This window comes from Rhamphochromis sp. 'chilingali' (assembly GCF_963969265.1).
Source record: "Rhamphochromis sp. 'chilingali' genome assembly, chromosome: 19".
NCBI classification, from domain to species: Eukaryota; Metazoa; Chordata; class Actinopteri; order Cichliformes; family Cichlidae; genus Rhamphochromis; species Rhamphochromis sp. 'chilingali'.
Genome location: NC_137946.1, coordinates 21395578 through 21414356, shown reverse-complemented (window position 1 = coordinate 21414356; position 18779 = coordinate 21395578). Strand labels below are relative to the sequence as shown.

The following is an 18779-nucleotide window of genomic DNA, read 5'->3' as shown; positions in this document are numbered from 1 at the left end:
TGGAAATCGATTTTTTGGTCTGATAACATTCAGACAGTGTTGTGTGGCAGGTGTTTTGTTGCCAGACTTGGGAACGCTTGCGGGGTGGCTCTAGCTCAAGAGACACCGCAGACATTCTTATATTTGTTCTTAGAATTCTCATTCTTATATTTTGCTTTGTTCTTATGTCATTGTATTTTGCACACCTCTGTTGCTTGTGAAGCTTGCACACAAGAATTTCACTTACATGTGCTGTACCAGTGTACCTGCACATGTGATGTGACAATACAAGTGATTTGATTTGAAGTGGTAAATGGACCGATTCTGCTTTTCTACTCCCAGAACATTCAAAGTGCTTAATCCAACATGCCTCATTCACCCATTCACACCTGCACTTTCTTCTATGCTTAAATGCTTTCTATCTACCAATCGCACACATTAATGCTCCAATGGATGCAGGTTAGTATTTTGCATAAGCATATTTGCCATGCAGATCAAAGCAGCCAGGACTCAAACCACCAATCCTCTGATCAGCAGATGAGTAGATGATCTGTGGTGTCTCTTGCGCTAGAGCCACCCCACAAGCGTTAAAAAGTCTGGCAACAAAACACCTGCCACACAACACCGTCTCAATGTTATCAGAACAAAAAAAAAATCGATTTCCAGTCTCCTTGTTTCATTTTGGTGAGCCTCTGTGGACTGTAGCCTGAGTTTCCTGTTCTTAGATGTCAAAAGCAGAATCTGCTGCTAGTCTGTTTGATTCAAAGGTCAACATGATGCTGTAGCTGAACAGGTGTACCTAACAAAATGGCTGGACAGATTTTTAAGCGCCTTGTACCACATAAAATTGGTTTGAGGTCAGTAAGCACACTACATATGATTTTTGAGAAAACTTGAAGGATTTTAAGTGTGCCTTATAGTCCGAAAAATACGGTACATGAATCTAAGGTACACAGTTGTGGCTGTGAGTACAACCAGCTACTCCTAAACCTTCTATGTAGGAGGAGCTACCAATCAGAAGACAGCTGGCTTACAGGGAGTGTAGCATTGAACCAATCATGCAAAGTAATTATAACAGAAGTCAAGATACTGAACTGAAAATATTGACAAGTATGTCCTCTTTTCAGACAATAGGGACTGAAGGACTGAATAATACGAGACAGCTTGTCAGAAGTAAGGCGTCATCAAAATTTAATATAAAAATAAAACAGGATCAAAATGTCTGTTAAAGCTGACTGTCTTAACATAAAGTACAAAGCATTTCCATACAAATGCAGCTTGTGAGAAAAACGACTTCTTGTTCTGTAAACACTTGTTTCAATGTGGAGTGAAAGAACTACAACAAACATCCAAACATATCAAAATGTGAACTGAACTTGTTTTAAATAAAATATAAATATGCAGTTTACAATAATGTGCAGTTGCTGCCTTAACTGTTGTAAAGTTTAATGCCAGCGACGGATGCATTTTTACTTATGCAGCTTAAAAATAACTCAACCAAAAACGTCCCTGTGAAAGCACTGAATGTAGTTGCTATTAAATAACAAATAAACTGCATAAAAGAGAAAACTATACCAGAAAATAAATATCCAGTACTTTAACTGTATCAAACTGTGACTATGAAAAACATTTGAAGACGTTACCAGATGTCAGACAGTTCACGGATCACGAAGCTAATCAGGCATTTTTGTTTTTAGATTCCCATGAAGTTTCTCCGGCGAATGCAGTTTGCAAGGTTTTCCAGCAAAAATGGTATTGGCTTTTCGGTTGTTGCATGAGGCACGTTAATTAGTTCTTCTGTGCAGTTCACCTAAAAGATAAGAAAACACCTGGGTTCAGTATGATCTCGCTCACTGTATTGCAAATGCCATTAGTACATAATCCTTACATATTTGTAACATAGATGGGACATTTTCATTTGGCAAAAAGATATCTTACATTTCCTTCTTTAAAAAACACGTCCAGGTTTCTCACAATCTTCTTATCCTCCGTTCTGTCATGCTTTTTCAGGATGTCATGCACTCTGCAGAAAAACTTATTCTGTATGCAACAGGAGCGAGAACATATTCACTTCAGACGTGTTTAAAATGAATGACATTTAAAAATGTAATCCAATAAAACTGAATGCTCTACAGGGAACACAGTTTCAAAGAGATGGAAAAGGATCCTCTCACCCCACATCCAGATTTAACCAAGTGTGTCACATCCTCAACATAGAACTTCTTCCACATTAAATAGAAAAAATATTTGTCAACATTTAAAATTGTAACACACTTTCAAGTTTTTTAACAAGTCAAGGCACCAAAAACGTTATAAAATGTTCAAGCTAAGAGTCAAAAAAACACTCGTTCTTATGAGATGAGCCCTTACCTCATACATAGTTTTATTGTATTGGTCAGCCAAGTCAATGATATGGTCTAGGTTGAGACTCCGGACGGGATTTGCAGCACATGGACTCATCAGCGCAGCAGACACTAGCACAAGCATCATCATCATCATTTCCATACTTGTACTTAGAGTGAAAACCTTTAGAAGATGCGTCCTCAAAAAAAGCCCTTGAAGTGGTTGTTTGGCTGTAGTCAGATTCAAGTTTGTTCTGAAGTCTTGGCAGATAACAGATTACTTATACTTGCTTTGCCCACGCCTTATCACATTTGCCAATTGCAAGAAAAAAAAATGTACGAATTGTGTGACAAAATTCTTGATTAAGTTGTGGTCAATGAGCAACTTTGAGATAAAGGCGCTGTGTTTCTCTGAAATAAATCTACAGCAATTAAATAATCTTACCTTTGATTTGTGGTGTGATAATAGGTTAATAACTTTGGTTTCCACTGAATGTTCTGTAATTTTATTCTCAGCTAATGACAAATGTACACCAGCTAAGATTTTCAAGTTGAATATTCCATTCATCACAATCTGATATGTGACTTATGTGTTCTTTAGGGGTTTTTTTTTTTTTTTTTTTAGCTATATATGAATTTCAATGTGTAATTTCCCCCTATTTTTTTAAGCAAAGCATGTGCTGTTGCTGAAAATGCCATCTGATGGCTGCTGGTCACTAGTCAGAGCAGTATTTCAATAAATATGTAGAAAAGTTTCGACAGTTTTTAGCAGTTTTATTTTTCCCCCAAAACAAATCCAAACAGCTCTTTTCCTCACGCTGGATTCTAGCACAACAAGCAAATTCTTCATGGATTAGAATCAAGCTTTTTGTCCTTAAATATTTCTGATGTTAACAGAAGCCTATTGCTTTTGTTTTGGCACTTCTTCTAACAGTTTCTTAAGGATAATTACGGTTATAATACGTTTATATAAGGTTATTGACGACTGACTTCAAAAACAAACACTATCAACCAAACATGCCTTTGCATATCAGTTAAATTATAGTCAGTTATTAAACAAATGATGTGCGAATGAGTTTTCTTCATGCCTCCTGAAAAGCAAACCTGAACGTGGTCTTTGCCCAAATAAAATCAAAGCAAAGAGATAAAGCATTAGTTTACATTTCCAAAGCAGCTTTTCGAATCACTTCAGTGCTCAGTGAAGATAGGATGAGAGGGAATTGATGCTGCACTTTGTGATTTCAGAGTTCTGATCCTGGTTCTTACGGATACGATAGAAATGTTCAATGTAGCTGGATCGCCCGAGCAGCTCCACAAAGTCCTCGTCGTGAGTGATGATCAGCAGCTGGAAGTTGCGCTGGCGAGAGCGACTCTTAATGATTCTGAAGAAAACAGCAGGAGATAAAGAGTTACATCCCACTGCAAGGAAGACAGTGGCTGCCAAGGTATACAACTAGAAGTCTGTGTTTAATGTTTTGACAGGTCGGATGCTGGTTTCTCTGTCCGATACATTACACGGTCTGCTCCAGTAAAGCCAAAATAGTTCAACTTTTACAGAGGAATGGGCATGACAACCTATACATCCTGTAACACTTCAGTGGGCACTGTGTAGGGACACAGTATGAGGCTTGAAGGATAGCACCAATCTACATTAAAACAGAGGAGTCTGTTTTTTACTACTGCAATAATTAAACAGTTCTTTTTAATTCAGTATCACCAGCTGTGCACTTCTTTTTATTTCCTGGTTTGAAGCCCATCTACTCCTCAGTATCTATAGCAACATATCTACATCAAAGGGGCCTTTTTGGTACAAAGTTAACTTGGATTTAATGACAGCTTTTAAGCCCAAGTGAGGTTCCAGATGTGATGAGGCGGCTTATAAATGGGACCGAGCACATTAGACATTCCCTAAGTGTGTACTTTGACACTTTGCTACTTAAACTATTTAAAGGATTTGGTTTTGGGGCTAAAGAGACAGCTGTCAGTTAATGTTAGGAGCTGTTGCATCCTATTAATGAGGGTTTTCACAAGTATAGCAGTAAGAATACTGAATCCGTATATACGCACTCTACAAGGGCATGTGCCAGTGACTCGATGTTCTCTCGGTCCAGGTTGGTTGTGGGCTCATCCAGAGCTAGGATCCCACAGTTCAGACAGAACGTCTCTGCCAGAGCTAGACGGATTATCAGCGATGCCAGTACCTAGACACACACAATCATATTTTTAAAGAGGAAGACAACAAAATGGTCACATCATGTTTGATTCACTGAGAAGTTTGACCTTTTTACTGCATGTCACATGCAGGTTTCATGCGATGTAACCACAAAACCGAAAAAAAAAAAATCATTTTTTTACCTTTTGGCCAGCGCTGCAGCGTCCTCTCATATCCAGAGCCGTGTCTCCTTTCACCATAACTACTCTGTAGTTGTAAACCCTCCGCCTCACTCCAGCAGATGAATTCTCATCCACATCAGATCTGATCTCCACATACTCAATATCTGGAGAGAGAAGAGAATAGATAAATGACAGTAAGGAGGGGGAAAAACAGTATTTCTGAAAATACCACAAATTAATAATAGCGCTCTCTTGTTAATGTGAGACACACCTTGACCCCTGTAGGTGCTGCGCCATAGGTCTCGTATGATCTTATTGATTTCATCCATCTTCATACTGTGGAATTTCATGATGGTTCTGTGGAAAACAAATAAAATTAAAAATTAATATACTGCTCAAAAAATTAAAGGAAAGGATCACAATGGGGAAAGAAATATTATACTGGATATATCTACTGATATGGACGTTATGGGAGTAGTTAGTATTGGCACCACATGCCTGCCTGACAATGTCAGGGCTCCTAATGAGATGACAGATGATGTCCTGGGGGACAGATGATGACCAGATCTGGACCAGGGCATCGCTGAGCTCCTGGACAGTATGAGGTGCAACCTGGTGGGGTTGGAAACACAATGTCCCAGATGTGTTTTTCTGATTTAGGTCAGACGAGTGTGGAGGCCAGTCAGTGGTATCAATTGTTTCACTCTCCAGGAACTCCCTACATACTCTGGCTACATGAGGGCAGGCATTGTTGTGTACAAGGAGCAAACGAGGACCCATTGCACCAGTGTAGCGTCTGACAATGGGTCCAAGGATTTCATCCCGGTGCCTCATGACAGTCAGGCGGCCGTTGCCTAGCCTGTAGAGGTCAGTGCATCCCTCCATGGATATGGCTCCACAGATCATCACTGACCCACCACTAAACTGAACAGTGTGACAGGGACCATAATGTTCTCCATGGCTTCTCCAGACCTTTTCACATTATCAAATGTGTTTAGGGTGAACCAGCTCTCATTTTGAAAAGCACAGGGTGTCAGTGGTCGATCTATCAGTTCTGATATTCTGTGCCAAATGCCATTCACGCCTAACAGTGCCCGGCAGTGAGCACACTAGAGTAGGCCCACTAAAGGATGCCGGGCCCTCAAGCCACCCTGACTGTTTGTTCAGAGGCACTCACACGAGTGGCCTGCCAGAGTTCATTTTGTAGGATTCTGGCAGTGCTCATCTGGTTCCTCTTTGCACAAAAGTAGCAGATTATGATCCTACTGATGTGTTAAGAACCTCTAACAGCCCTGTCCAGCTGTCCTGGAGTAATTACCTGTCTCCTGGAATTACCTTCATGCTTTAGATATTGTCCTGGAAGACACAGGAAATCTACTGATGTGCCATCCTGGAGGAGTTGGGTCAATATCCCAAAGTTTATTTGGCTTGATGCTATACTCTGATTAAAAAGTGTTCTTTTAATTTTTGAGCAATATATAAAGGATAAACCTAATTAAAGATAGATGTATTTATCTACCAAAAAGCCACTTCTACTAGACATTGCTGCATGGGACATCTAAGTTTATTGAAGTGCTATTTCCCTATTCGCAATCAGGTAAAAAGGTTATAACAGGTCACATCCTACCATTATGTGTGAGGTAGTTATTAAGCAATCCCCGTGTCTGCACATCTCCAGATATTTATCATTTATTCGACAGTGGATAAATGCGAAAAAAAACCCCCAACGTTTGCACAAAATTGAAACATTCAAAAAATAAGCATCTGATCAACTGATTACAAAAAATGAAAAACAACAGCAACGTTTTTTTAATCTTTCAATAAATGTATCTATAATATTGACAGGATATGAAATCATACATAAGATACACGCTCAGCTGGATTTTTTTTCACTTTCCGGAATACCAAGAAACTTTTGGTCTATAATCTAACAAACTGATTAGAAACATGAAATGTGGTTTGCAAAAAAAAAAACCTAGCGATATCAGTACAACTAACGGTATGTCTTCTGTAGACCATATATGGTGAATAAACCATAAAGTAAAAATAGAGATAGTAGGGCAAGTATCCGCCTGTCCAACCTATTACATCTTCTTTACAGAACTTCTCATGCAACAAAAGGAAGGTGTGACTAATGACTTCCATTATGTGAAGGTGGTGTAATATTTGTCCCTTTAAAAAGTAATCCCATTTTGAGTTTTATTATCTTGTAATATAATAATACAGCATTTCTTTATATGAAAATACTGCATTAGCATTAGGTAACATTTAGTCTCAAGATGTCTACTAATATCCTAGAATATAACAGAAGTAAGGCAGGGCACTATCATCCATTGACTTTAGTAGGCTGACTTAATCACACTAGGTTTCAAAAGTTCAGGATGTTTAGTGCAGAATTCTGCATTTTCTTGATGAACTTTGCTATAGAAATACTAAAACTGTTGTATTGTGATGATCTTCCAGTTCAGAAAAAAATCCCAAAAGGTTGATTCTGTTCACCTAGATTGCCTAGATTGCCAGGCCTCTGGAGAACATAAGAGGCCTGGCAATAAGACATGTTGAGGAGGTAATTTAGCCATTTGAATCAGCTGTGTTGGTTCGAGAACACATCTAAAACCTGCAGGACACCGGCGCTTGAGTGACGAAACATTTCAGTGGGAGAAATGTTTCGTCATTCATCCAAGTGACATCATCAGTATCAGTTCTCCCACTGAAAACGCTACGTCTGAGACGAACAGAATCAACCTTTTGGGATTTACTTACCTGGATGATTGAGCATGGATCAAGACTTTTACAACAAAACGTTATTAAGTATTCTTTGTAGAACCTATTGCACATATAGGAGAAACATGAAGAAAAGGCTTTACATTACGCCACTGTCAGTGCGCCCCAGGGCGGCTGTGGCTACAATGTCGCTTGCCATCACCAGTCTCTGAATGTGTGTGTGAATGGGCGGATGACTGAACGTGTAAAGCGCTTTGGGGTCCTTAGGGAGTAAGTAAAGCGCTATACAAATACAGGCCATTTACCATTACATTGCTTCAATACAGGCATGTTTTCAGGGTTGGCAGCAGAGCATAACCTGGACAGACAACCAACTTTGACCAGGGGGGCATTCAACTCAAGTCATACTGCTAAAAACCCTTGCTATGCATATTTACAACAATATACACACAGTAAGTTCATAGAAGACTGTAGCCATTATTCTATGAATTTCTATGTATAAAAAGTGCCAAAATATCTGTCTTGGATTGCAGGAGAAAAAGAGGAGAGACATTTTCTCCAAGTCCAGAAGTGGACCAATCAACTCCCTGCACACTATGATAATGCAGTGATAGTGACTGTGAGCCCACAATATCCTCAACACATTCAATTAGTTTTGCAATTTTGAAGTAGGACCATGAATTAAAACTCTGAAGCTGAAGAACGACCTCATTTTAATTTGAGATACGTGAGGGGTACTTCCCAAAATCTGACGTGCATAGACTCGTCTGTTTAATGTCCGTCTCAATCAGGCTGAGTAACATGAGTTCTGCACACGCACTAAATTACTGTTGTGTATCATACAGACGCAGCAGAAGAGGTAATTGTTGTCACTCAGATCTCCTGAGACTTTGCTTTGGTAATGTAAAATGACATTCTGCACTCTCATTGGTAATCACTTCAAAAAGGGTTAAAGATCATTAGTGGTTACTTCACCCCCTTTCACTGGAAGTTGCTGACTCTCATTATACGGTAGCTGCAAGTCATTTCCTTTGTTGACGAACGTTTACATTCACAAATCTACAGAGCCCGCTCTACATCTGTGACCCAGTAAACCTGGTATCTCTTAGAGATGCCCTCGCTTTCCCAGATGTGTTTAAATACTGCTTGCAATGTATTCAAAACTGACGATCTAAGTTGAAAAGTATGAAGCGAGATGGGTCTGAAGGAATCAGATTTCCTTCTTATACAATGACTCACGCTCCTGTACCGACATTTACAAATTTAAATTATACTTGGATAACTTTTCGCTTTTAATGATTGCTAAAAGTTAGAGTGTGAGGCTTGAACTTTCATGGACTTCTGAAGAAGGGCATGAAAGAAAATGTTTAAGAACCGCTGAGCCAACACATATAGACTGTTATTTTGACCAGAATACAATGAAAGCTATGCTGACTCTTCAATAATTAGCAAACACAAACTCTTTAACTTTGACTTTCAACTACCTTCATTTTATTGAAAGTCACATTATCAGTGACTTCTAGCTTTTGCTCAGTTCTGCACAGACAATTTTTGCACACTGATTCATTTTTTTGCGTCCAAATCAAAACATCTTACCATAGAAACCATTTTCTCTGTATTCAAATAGAAACTGTGACCTGGATGTAATGTCTGATGGAAGGCTCTATGCCTTGCTTGCAATCTTGATAACACTGCAGGCTGTCATGCCTTTTCTAACCCACACTTATGGGTAAATGATGCTTCTGCTCTCTTCAGATACCGTACTCAGATGGTATCAGTGATGGTGAGCTCACACATCCTTACCAAGGCCTTTTATCCTTATTAAGTGTCTCTCAGAGTATCCTGATCTCCAAGAATAAACAGTTTGCAAACATGAATATATTTTTAATAGAAAGAAAGGATAATTTAAAAAAAAAAGCCTGATACATTGACAAATAAACGTAACCTTCAGGTGCTTTTGATTTGCTATAACACAGTTGCATTTAAATAGAAAACCCAGACATATTTGTACAACTCACTGTGTACAATGTCATGCTTTGCTACCTTGCTGATAAATTTTCAATTATTTGCACATTTCAATCATGAAAATCAGCACTGCAAATGCTGAAGCCACATAAAAATGATGGCATTGATAGTTATGCGGTGATACAAAATAGGAAGTGAACTCTCTGCTCTATGAGATGTTTTTTTTCTGTGCTTGGAAGGCTTGCATGTCGAGCAGGATATTTTTCACCACAATAGCAAATTTAGGTTAATCTAATAAGTAAGTTTAAGTAAGTAAGTCTAAGTCTTTTTTTAGGTCATTTAAAACCTGTTGGAAAAAAACGTCATCATTAGATAAGACTTCTTTTGAACCTTCAGAGTAAATGGATTAGCAGATAATACTAGTGATTCATCTACTATCCATTAACTGCTTAGTATGCAGCACTAAAACAGACATGTACAATCTTTGTTTTTTGCATTAATTCTTGATAAGATCTTACTTCGCCATTACTCAAGTCACAGGTATTTAACTGTGCTTAACACAAAAATAATACACATGTTAAATATTTTGTGCACTCTGAGAAAAATAAGTCAACTCTTGTATCGCAACAGTATTCCTACTAGACTCTGGCTGGGCCACTCTGAAAGATGGATTCTGCTGTCTTTCCTTTGATGTTTACATTCACTGTCCTGCTGCATTACCCGGCTTGAGATAGTAAACCTAACATTATGTTTTAGGATTTTAGGCGGTCATTTCAAAAAGCATAAATAGTGGTGAGTGCTCTTTGGAAGTAAATCAAAATCAGTTCTATTAATCCAGAAAAAAAACCCTGCCCTGGTAGTGGTAGACGCACATCAGGTACAAAGCTACACAGTTAACAACTCTGTTGTGACCTGCCACATTTATTCCGGTACAGCTTTAACTCTTGCTGTGGGGGGTTGATCTAATCGTTTTTATACTGTAACAGTTTCTGTGGGGGGTTGTTTTTGAGTTTTATAGTCATCTTTGCTGGAAAGTCTTTACACAATGACGTATGAGAAAACATGGAAGCATAACTCGGCATTAAGTCGAGATGCTTTTCAAAACACTCGGAAAAAACAGGCTCTGCAATTATTTAGCATTTGTTCCTGAAAAGTTATTCAAACGATTAACTGTGGATTTAAATTCTGTTTATTTTTTTCATCAATCTTACAATCCATTAGGATACAGTGAACTGGAAAGGTGAGAAAGTAAGTGTATTGTGAAAGTTCACAATATGCCAGGTCTGGGGTATCAGATACAATTTGTTATGGGAGCTTACTTAAGGTTAGCCATGTAAATGAAGATAACATAGAATAACACATAACTGAAGATAACACAGAAAGATAATATATCATCTTAGCACCCTAACGTAAACTACCTATATCTGTAATAATCTATGGGCCTACAATTAAAAGTCAAAAGCCTGTATTGGCTTCTATTTATAAAAGGCTTTAGCGACCTGAACTCAAAACAAGTGCTCGCATCTGCACTCTGCACACGCAAACATGCTTTCAAACTGCTGACTGCACCGAATAGTTGAACTCTTTGCACACAACAAAGTGTACTGTTTCATACCTAACTCTAAGTTAGAAAAAGTTTTTTCGCCATGAAATGTAGTGGGGGATGAGTATGTGGCAAGCAGAACATATAGGTCAAGAGCCAGATAATTCCGAAAACTTAACTTTTGCAAGTGTTGCATTATGTAAATCGGGCTGCTAATTAGTCTGCAAATTGTAATTATAGGTGTAATTTAGCATTATTAGGCAGGTCAATATATATATTTTTCTAAAGATAAAAAGCATGCAGTAGCAAAGTGTCAGAACTAAAAACCAATGACCTTTCATTGAAACTGATGAAACATTATTAAAGTTTAAAATAAAATGTGCAAATGATTCATAGCTGTAGTTTATGAATGCAGTCACATAGAGTCTTGAAAAAAGTTTTCCCAAGATAAATTAACAGCATTATAAAGGCAACTATAAAAATAGACGAAGAAGTTGAGCAGCAAAACTAGCTTTTTTAATATATTAATTTAAAACTAATCTGCTTTTTGGAATCCATAGAATCTGTTTAGTTACTCAAGAGCCTGGTACTTCACATGAAAGACATGACTCATTTTCAAATTATTTTATTTATAGAATGACTAAAGGCAACCTACTTCGTGCAAGACAGTGAAGTAATCTTTTTTTTTTCCCTTCACTGAGGCGTCAACAAGACCACCACAGGAGGCAATACGTTCAGTCAACGTCAAAAAACAGAGGTTATCTGGACAAGCTGATGTGATGTAACACATCAAGTGGAAAACTGCCCTGTGATCTAGTTGAAATTCTTGGAAGCACCATCCTCTGGGGTAAAGCGAGCCCTGCTTGTTATTAATAGGCTGTACAATTAGACATTTTGCTTCCCACAATTAACTCATTCACTGCCATTGACGTCTATAGCCGTCAATTGCAGTGAATGAGTCAATGGGTTTAACTCATTCACTGCCAGCCATTGGCAGTGAATGAGTTAAATGAACATGATCAAATAATATTTCAAATGTGTGCTATGCCAACAAAGCGCAAAGCAAAAGCACTCAAGCGCTCTTCAAATCACCGCTTGATGGCGTGCCAATCACAGCTGTTTGCTGGCCTGCGAGACATGATGCTTCCTGAATGCACTTGACTGAAGTGATATACTACGGATAACAGACCTGCATATCTGCACATCTATTGAGCCCACAAAGACGCACTGAAATCACCAACACAAGTGCATTCCATTTGGCATGCTGTCCACTAAGCAAAAGAAGTACTTTCAGACCTCACAGAAATGATCAACCCCATGGACAAAAAATAATGTGATTATTTTTCCAAAGTCCCAATAGCTGTCATGTATGCAAAACAAGGCAGATGAAAAAGAGAAGGATCTCTCAGTTGTAGCTTTACTACAAGTTTTATTCACATCCATCATAAAGCAAACTTTAAAGCTTGCTTCTAGGAAAGGCAAACAAAATAAACACCTTATTTGACTGCAAAGATTAATTAACAGGAATGCAACACAATGTAAAAGTGTAAGCAATGCCCTGTTGATTTAATTTAGTTAGAATTCTTTTAAAACATTTTTCTTCCAAAAATTTTGATGAATTTAGGTTAATAAGGAATACTTAGATAAAGATTTTTCCAAAACAGTAAAAAAAAGATAAAGTTAATAAAAACGTCACTATGCAATACCAGTTAAACTGTATCAGATTTCAGCCTGCACTCGGCCACCAACTCAAAGTACTGGAAGACACTGACATCACTTCCCACCCTGTCAATGCTGCTGACGTTCCAGCTATGAAGCTAAAAACTCTGCGGTAGTTCTGGTGACCTAAATTCAAAGAGCCTCATCAGGAAGACAAGCACAAGATGTGTCATTACAGTAAAACTACAAAAGCTTTTTAGGACAGAAGACGTGCATAAAACTTACCAATATTTCTTCATGTAGGCAGGAAAGTGGTAATATTTACACATGTATACATTTTTTAAGCTGTGTAAAAATATAAATCAGAATAGTATGTATAAATTTGTGATTACATCAACTAGGATTGGTAAGATTGACTTTGCACGCCCTTAGATGAAATCGTGACATGTTTTAATTTAATCTGGATGACCTGCTCTACATTTGCTATGTCAGATACCGACTTATACAACCAGTCAAAAGTTTGGACACATGTCATTTTATCGTTTTTTTTCTTATTTTCATGACTATTTACATTGTAGATTCTCACTGAAGGCATCAAAACTACGAATGAACACATAGAATTATGAAGTAAACAAAAAGTGTGAAAACATGCTCAATATTTTAGATTCTTCAAAACAGCCACCCTTTGATTGCTGCTCTGCACACTCTTGGGATTCTCTCCATGACTTTCATGAGGTAGTCACCTGAAATGGTTTTCCAACAGTCTTTAAGGAGTTCCTAGACATGCTGAGCACTTGTTGACCCTTTTGCCTTCACTCTGCAGTCCATCTCATCCCAAACCATCTGAATTTGCCACAGGTGACTGTGGAATGTTGCAGGATGCTTTTGTAGCCATGCTGATTCCGTGTGCCTTCAATTTTGAACAAATTCCCAACAGTATCACCAGCAAAGCACCCCCAACCATCACACCTCCATGCTTCACGGTAGGAACCATGCACGTAGTGACCATCCGTTCACCTTTTCTGAGTCGCACAAAGACATCGGGGGTGGAACAAAAAGATCTCAAATGTGGACTCATCAGACCAAAGCACAGATTTCCACTGGTCTAATGTCCATTCCTTGTTTTTCTTGGTCCAAGCAAATCTCTTTTGCTTGTTGCTTTTCCTTAGAAGTGGTTTATTAGCAGCTATTTGACTATAAAGGCCGGATTTGCGCAGTGTCCTCTGCACATTTGATGTTTAGAGGAGACTGCTACTAGGACTCTATTTATCCTCAGCAGCAGAGGTAACTCTTGGTCTTCCTTTCCTGGGCTGGTCCTCGTGTGAACTAGTTTTGTCGTAGCATTTGATGGTTTTTGTGACTACACTTGGGGACACATTCAAAGTTTTAGCAATTCCCTGGACTGACTGACCTTCAGTTTTTAAAAGTAATGATGGGCAGTCTTTTTACTTAGCTGATTGGTTCTTGCCATAATACGAAATCTAACATGCCTTGACACATGCTCAATCATCCAGATAAGTAAATGTCAAAGGTTGCTTCTGTTTGTCTGGATGGAACGTTTTCATTCGGAGAAACAATCCATCACTCATCCAAGTGACTTATTTAGTCTCAGCTGACTGCAGGTTTCCCCAACCTTATAAACAGTACATTTATACAATGACTGAAACTGAATGGACAAATGGCTGTGAGGTCAGTTCCTTGATCATTAGTTTGCAAATTGTCAAGACCACTGATCAACAACCACAATGACAAAACATTTCTCCCACTGTAAATGCTACATCCAGATGAAAATAATCAACCTTTTGGGATGAATTCTAACAATTGTCAAATAGGGCTATTGTGTACCAACCTGACTTCTGCACAACACAACTGATGCTCCCAACCCCATTAAGAAGGCAAGAAATTCCAATAATGAACCCTGACAAGGCTCACCTGTGAAGTGAAACCATTTCAGGTGACTACATCATGAAGCTCACTGACAGAAGGCTAAGGCTGTCAACAAACCAAGGAGTGGCTACTTTGAGGAATCTAAAAAATAAAACCTATTTAGAGCTTCTTTTTTTTTTGCTACACGACTCCATATCTTGCTTCATATATTTAGTGTCTTCAGTATGTATCTACAATGTAGAAAGTAATTAACTTACAGAAAATCCATTAAATGAGAAAGTGTGTCCAAACTTTTGACTGGTCGTGTATGTTACTAGGTCACATTGAGGTCCCCCCCCCCCCTTCTTTCATTTAAACCATCTTGTGACATAAAAAAAATTAATAGACTTGGAAAGTTGGTTTGCACTTTCTAACCAGCAGCCATGAATCCAACATTTTATAAAATGAAATTTTTAGTGTAGATGTTAAGTGTGACTGAAGAAGAACACATCTCAGCAGATATTAATAAAACTATACTTTGATGTGGAAATGAACCTCCCTCTAAGCGAAGTTTGAAATTGAAGCAAGTGAATTTTTTCCCTCAGATATGCATAGACGTCCAATTAAGGCCTAACTAGTTAATGATGTTCTGACACAAGACCTACTAGTACTGTTCAAACTGCAACAATGCAAACAGTACATCAACTCAGAAAGAAAGGTTCCATGTAATGTCTGAAGTTTACAACACCCTGCTTAACTCAACTTTTACAGCCCTGTAGTCCTACCAGAGCCCTGATGTCTACAAGCCAACAGCTCTTGGACATTTCTAGAGAGAGGCTAATAAGCAGAGGTGATAGGGCCTGTTTATCTGTGAAACAATCTGCTTTCTCACATTAAAGCTGCGCAATCTCTCAGTCATTTTGAAAACGCTGAAAAAACCTATTTATTTTTACTTGCTTTATCCTGGCTTTTTATTGTGCAAACACAGACACATTTACTTCTATAATTTTTTTTTATTTAATGATTTTTGTTTTTTTAAACTGAGGTTTGTATATTTATAATTGAGGTTTATGGTTTTTATTGCGTATATCTGTTTATATTTATTGTAGACTCACTCATAGATATGTATTATGTATATTTTGTGTAGCATGTATAGCACTTCTTGATCTCTGATGAAGACTCACAAGTCTCACATTAACAAGTTACTGTTCTAATACAAGGGAACGTGTCAAAAACTCTGAACTCCTGACACACATTTCACTATGCATTTCATGTTATTTATCTGTGGTTTTACCCTGAAACTAATCAATCTCATCTGTTTCAGTATGTGTCACCATACACTTCCATTTTCCCAAGCTGAGTAAATAGCTGACTAAACTGCTTAGCCATGTTTCTGCAAGTGACACTCTCTTATACGTGAGGGAAAAGCACAAAAATCTGCACAAGATAGAACTGCGATAATTTGCATCAGTTGACACCGTCATTTCCTGTTGACATTGCAAAGTATCACAAAATATGGTAGAAATCTTTCTTTATTCAACAAAGCTGTCAAATGAAAACTATTTACAGAATTTTAAAAGAAGACCATAAATCAGATGTTATGTATGGAGAACTATTTTTTGTTAATAACCACAAGCTGTATATATGCATATGTTAGGACAAAACTTACTGATCAAGAGCCTTGTAGTAGAGATCCAGGTCCTTGATGACCAGTTCTGTGGTCCTCATTGTAATCATCTTGTTTCTGTAGCGCTCATCAGCTTTGTCATACTGATCCTCTCGCAGCTCTTTCCTGTAAGCAATATTTTCAAATTGCACTTTTAGTTTAATGATAAATCGTTGAATAATAGAGAATGACATGGTTTTCTGTTACTGTTTCTCAACACTACCCAGGGCTTTGATAACTTAACTTTAACTTAAACCATTTTTAGTACACTAGGACACATCAGTACTACAGTATTAGTGCATTAGATGTCAGTCGTCTAACGCAGCGGTCCCCAACCCCTGGTCATTTAGTACCGGGCCGCGAGAGTTGAGGCGCAGATGCGAAATTTGTGGTTTTCAGGGTTTTTATCGTTAACTCTGTTTCCCTGGGTCTTTTCCCGTGTGTTATGAATAAATTTTCTTTTTTTGGTACCGGCCACACAGAAAAAATAAATAACTTCCTCATGCACGATCACCTGTCTTTGCCTTTAAAAGAGTTCGAGTGCTACTTCCTAATCACAAAAGACCCACGAACTGACACGGAATGGATCTGCGACCCATTTGTCAATAAACCGGGTGAATCCAGCATGTCTGTGCAAGAAGAAGATCAACTGTTGGAGATCACAACAGGCCTTAAAAGTATGTTCGAGACATCAACTTTGCCGGTATTCTGGATAAAAGTTGTGGCAGAATACCCCAAGATTGCCACAACAGCACTAAAAACTATGTTTCCATTTCCAACATCATATCTGTGTGAAGCGGAGTTTTCTGCAGTTACAGCTACCAAAACAAAATCGCGGAGCAGACTAAGCATAAGCAACACACTTCAGGTGTCACTGTCCCCCATTACGCCCAGGTGGGATCGTCTCGTTGCAGAGAAACAGGGCTCTCGTTGATTTAGCATTATGGCGAATTAGATATTTTCAAGTACTTTATATTTGTTTTGTAGTTGTGTGTCTTATTTTGAAAGAAATATTTAACTGTTACCATAGCGACCAGAGAGCGTTAAGGTTACTCTAAATGTTGTTGGTGTATTTCACACACTCAGACAATGTTTGCCAACATCAAGTGTAAAATGAAAAATTGGTATGCAAGATTTTGTTCAATCAAATATACACTGAGACGATAAAAGATGATCTTAACTTACCTCTTATTTTATGTTTGCATATTTATGTGCCTTATGGTTTACCTACACATGTCAAATTACATGCTTGAAAAGTGGATTTTGTAAGCTGGACTAATTCACATAGCTTAACATCCCATTGCCTTTGAGTACATTTTTACAATTATTTCATGTTTGATACAGCCCTTAAATACAGCAAAATATTAGTCCAGTTATGCTCCACCACATTCATGTCATTAGAGTCAAATGCCAGATCCTTCCCAGTAGGGCTGGGCCATATTATACCGTTAAAGGTAATACCGCTGTAATGTTAGGCAATGACAAGAAAATGAAAATTCACGATAGAATGTGGATAAAACGCGCATGCGGAGTGCCTTTGTATTCATACACACATACGGAGAATGAGAAAGGCTAAAACAGATTGTTGAATGAAACAGATGAACCAGAATTGGTTTGTAAAAATGGTGCAACTTCAGTGACGTGGAACTGGTTTGGTTTTTGTCCATCAGATAGCTCCAAAGCACATTTTTTTGTAGAACATGCAAGCATGCCGTCGTTATTACCGTATTTTTCGGACTATAAGGCACTCTTAAAAGCCTTTAATTTTCTCAAAACTTGACAGTGCACCTTATAATCCGACGTTACAATTGTGGAAAATGACATGTTGCAGGCTCAGAAATGGTAAAAATGGGTTGGTGGCTAAGAACCTCTGGGGTCCTAAGATGTACCTGTGTGCCTTGGTTACTGAACACCTGATCATAGAGGAGAAACTCTTGGACAAACAGACAGAGGTGTATCATAATAGGATGACTTCACACACTCGGCTGTACACTCTATGGTACACATAAGTATTGGTATTAATATTCTGACAGGGATCTGAACAATACACAGTATTTATAAATGAAAACAAATAAAGTTCTAATTCACAGCAGTCTAATCCAGAATATATACAGATATAGCAGAGGTGTTATTGCTGCGAAAAACATCAACAATAATGGTTAATCATGCTGTGTTTTTATTATATGATAACATTTATTTCTACTGAATTAGCTCAACGTCTCTCGGGATGGAAGATCTATTGGAGATTCACTTCTTGTCATCCTCATTTGTTTTACACAGAACCTGAATGGACAGCTGCTTTTGGGATATCATGTTTTTCCACAATTTTCCAATCAGTTTTCTTATCTGTATTATTTCCTCATTTTCTGCATGACCATATGTGTATAGAGTAAGCTCTGTATGTGTAAGTGCCGCATATCTGCATGTTTCACCTATAATGCAGTATCTCCTCCTCAAAGCCATTCTGTCGGCCCAATGCAATACTGCGGTTTCTTTTCAAATCCTCCAGCTTGCGCTCTGCTTCACGCCGTTCTCTGGAAAACCACAGAAAGAGATGAAGGGAAGGAATTTAAAATACTACAAACAGCTCTGTAACATTTACAAGTGTTAAGTGTGGCATTTCTGATGTGACGGAGCCTGAAACTATTTTAATTGCTTGGTTGCTTCACCAATCATGTGGAAAATTGATAATGGGTGTGGT

General features: G+C 38.2%; 1 protein-coding gene across 2 annotated transcripts in view; it reads right to left on the bottom strand.

Moving 5' to 3' along the window:
• Window positions 1–745: 745 nt before the first annotated feature.
• Window positions 746–18779, bottom strand: part of rad50 (RAD50 homolog, double strand break repair protein) — a 32522-nt gene continuing 14488 nt past the window's right edge. Inside the window, exons 23-30 of one of the 2 annotated variants that reach the window (XM_080867517.1) lie at window positions 18511–18612; window positions 16082–16204; window positions 4927–5012; window positions 4677–4819; window positions 4389–4522; window positions 2154–3703; window positions 1918–2019; window positions 1623–1789 (exon numbers count right to left, since the gene is read on the bottom strand). In XM_080867517.1, the coding sequence (XP_080723643.1) occupies window positions 3517–3703; window positions 4389–4522; window positions 4677–4819; window positions 4927–5012; window positions 16082–16204; window positions 18511–18612 (775 nt within the window). In that variant the 3' untranslated portion in view covers window positions 1623–1789; window positions 1918–2019; window positions 2154–3516. Of the gene's footprint in view, window positions 1790–1917; window positions 3704–4388; window positions 4523–4676; window positions 4820–4926; window positions 5013–16081; window positions 16205–18510; window positions 18613–18779 lie in introns of both variants that reach the window. The other variant, XM_080867518.1, reaches the window with a different exon arrangement.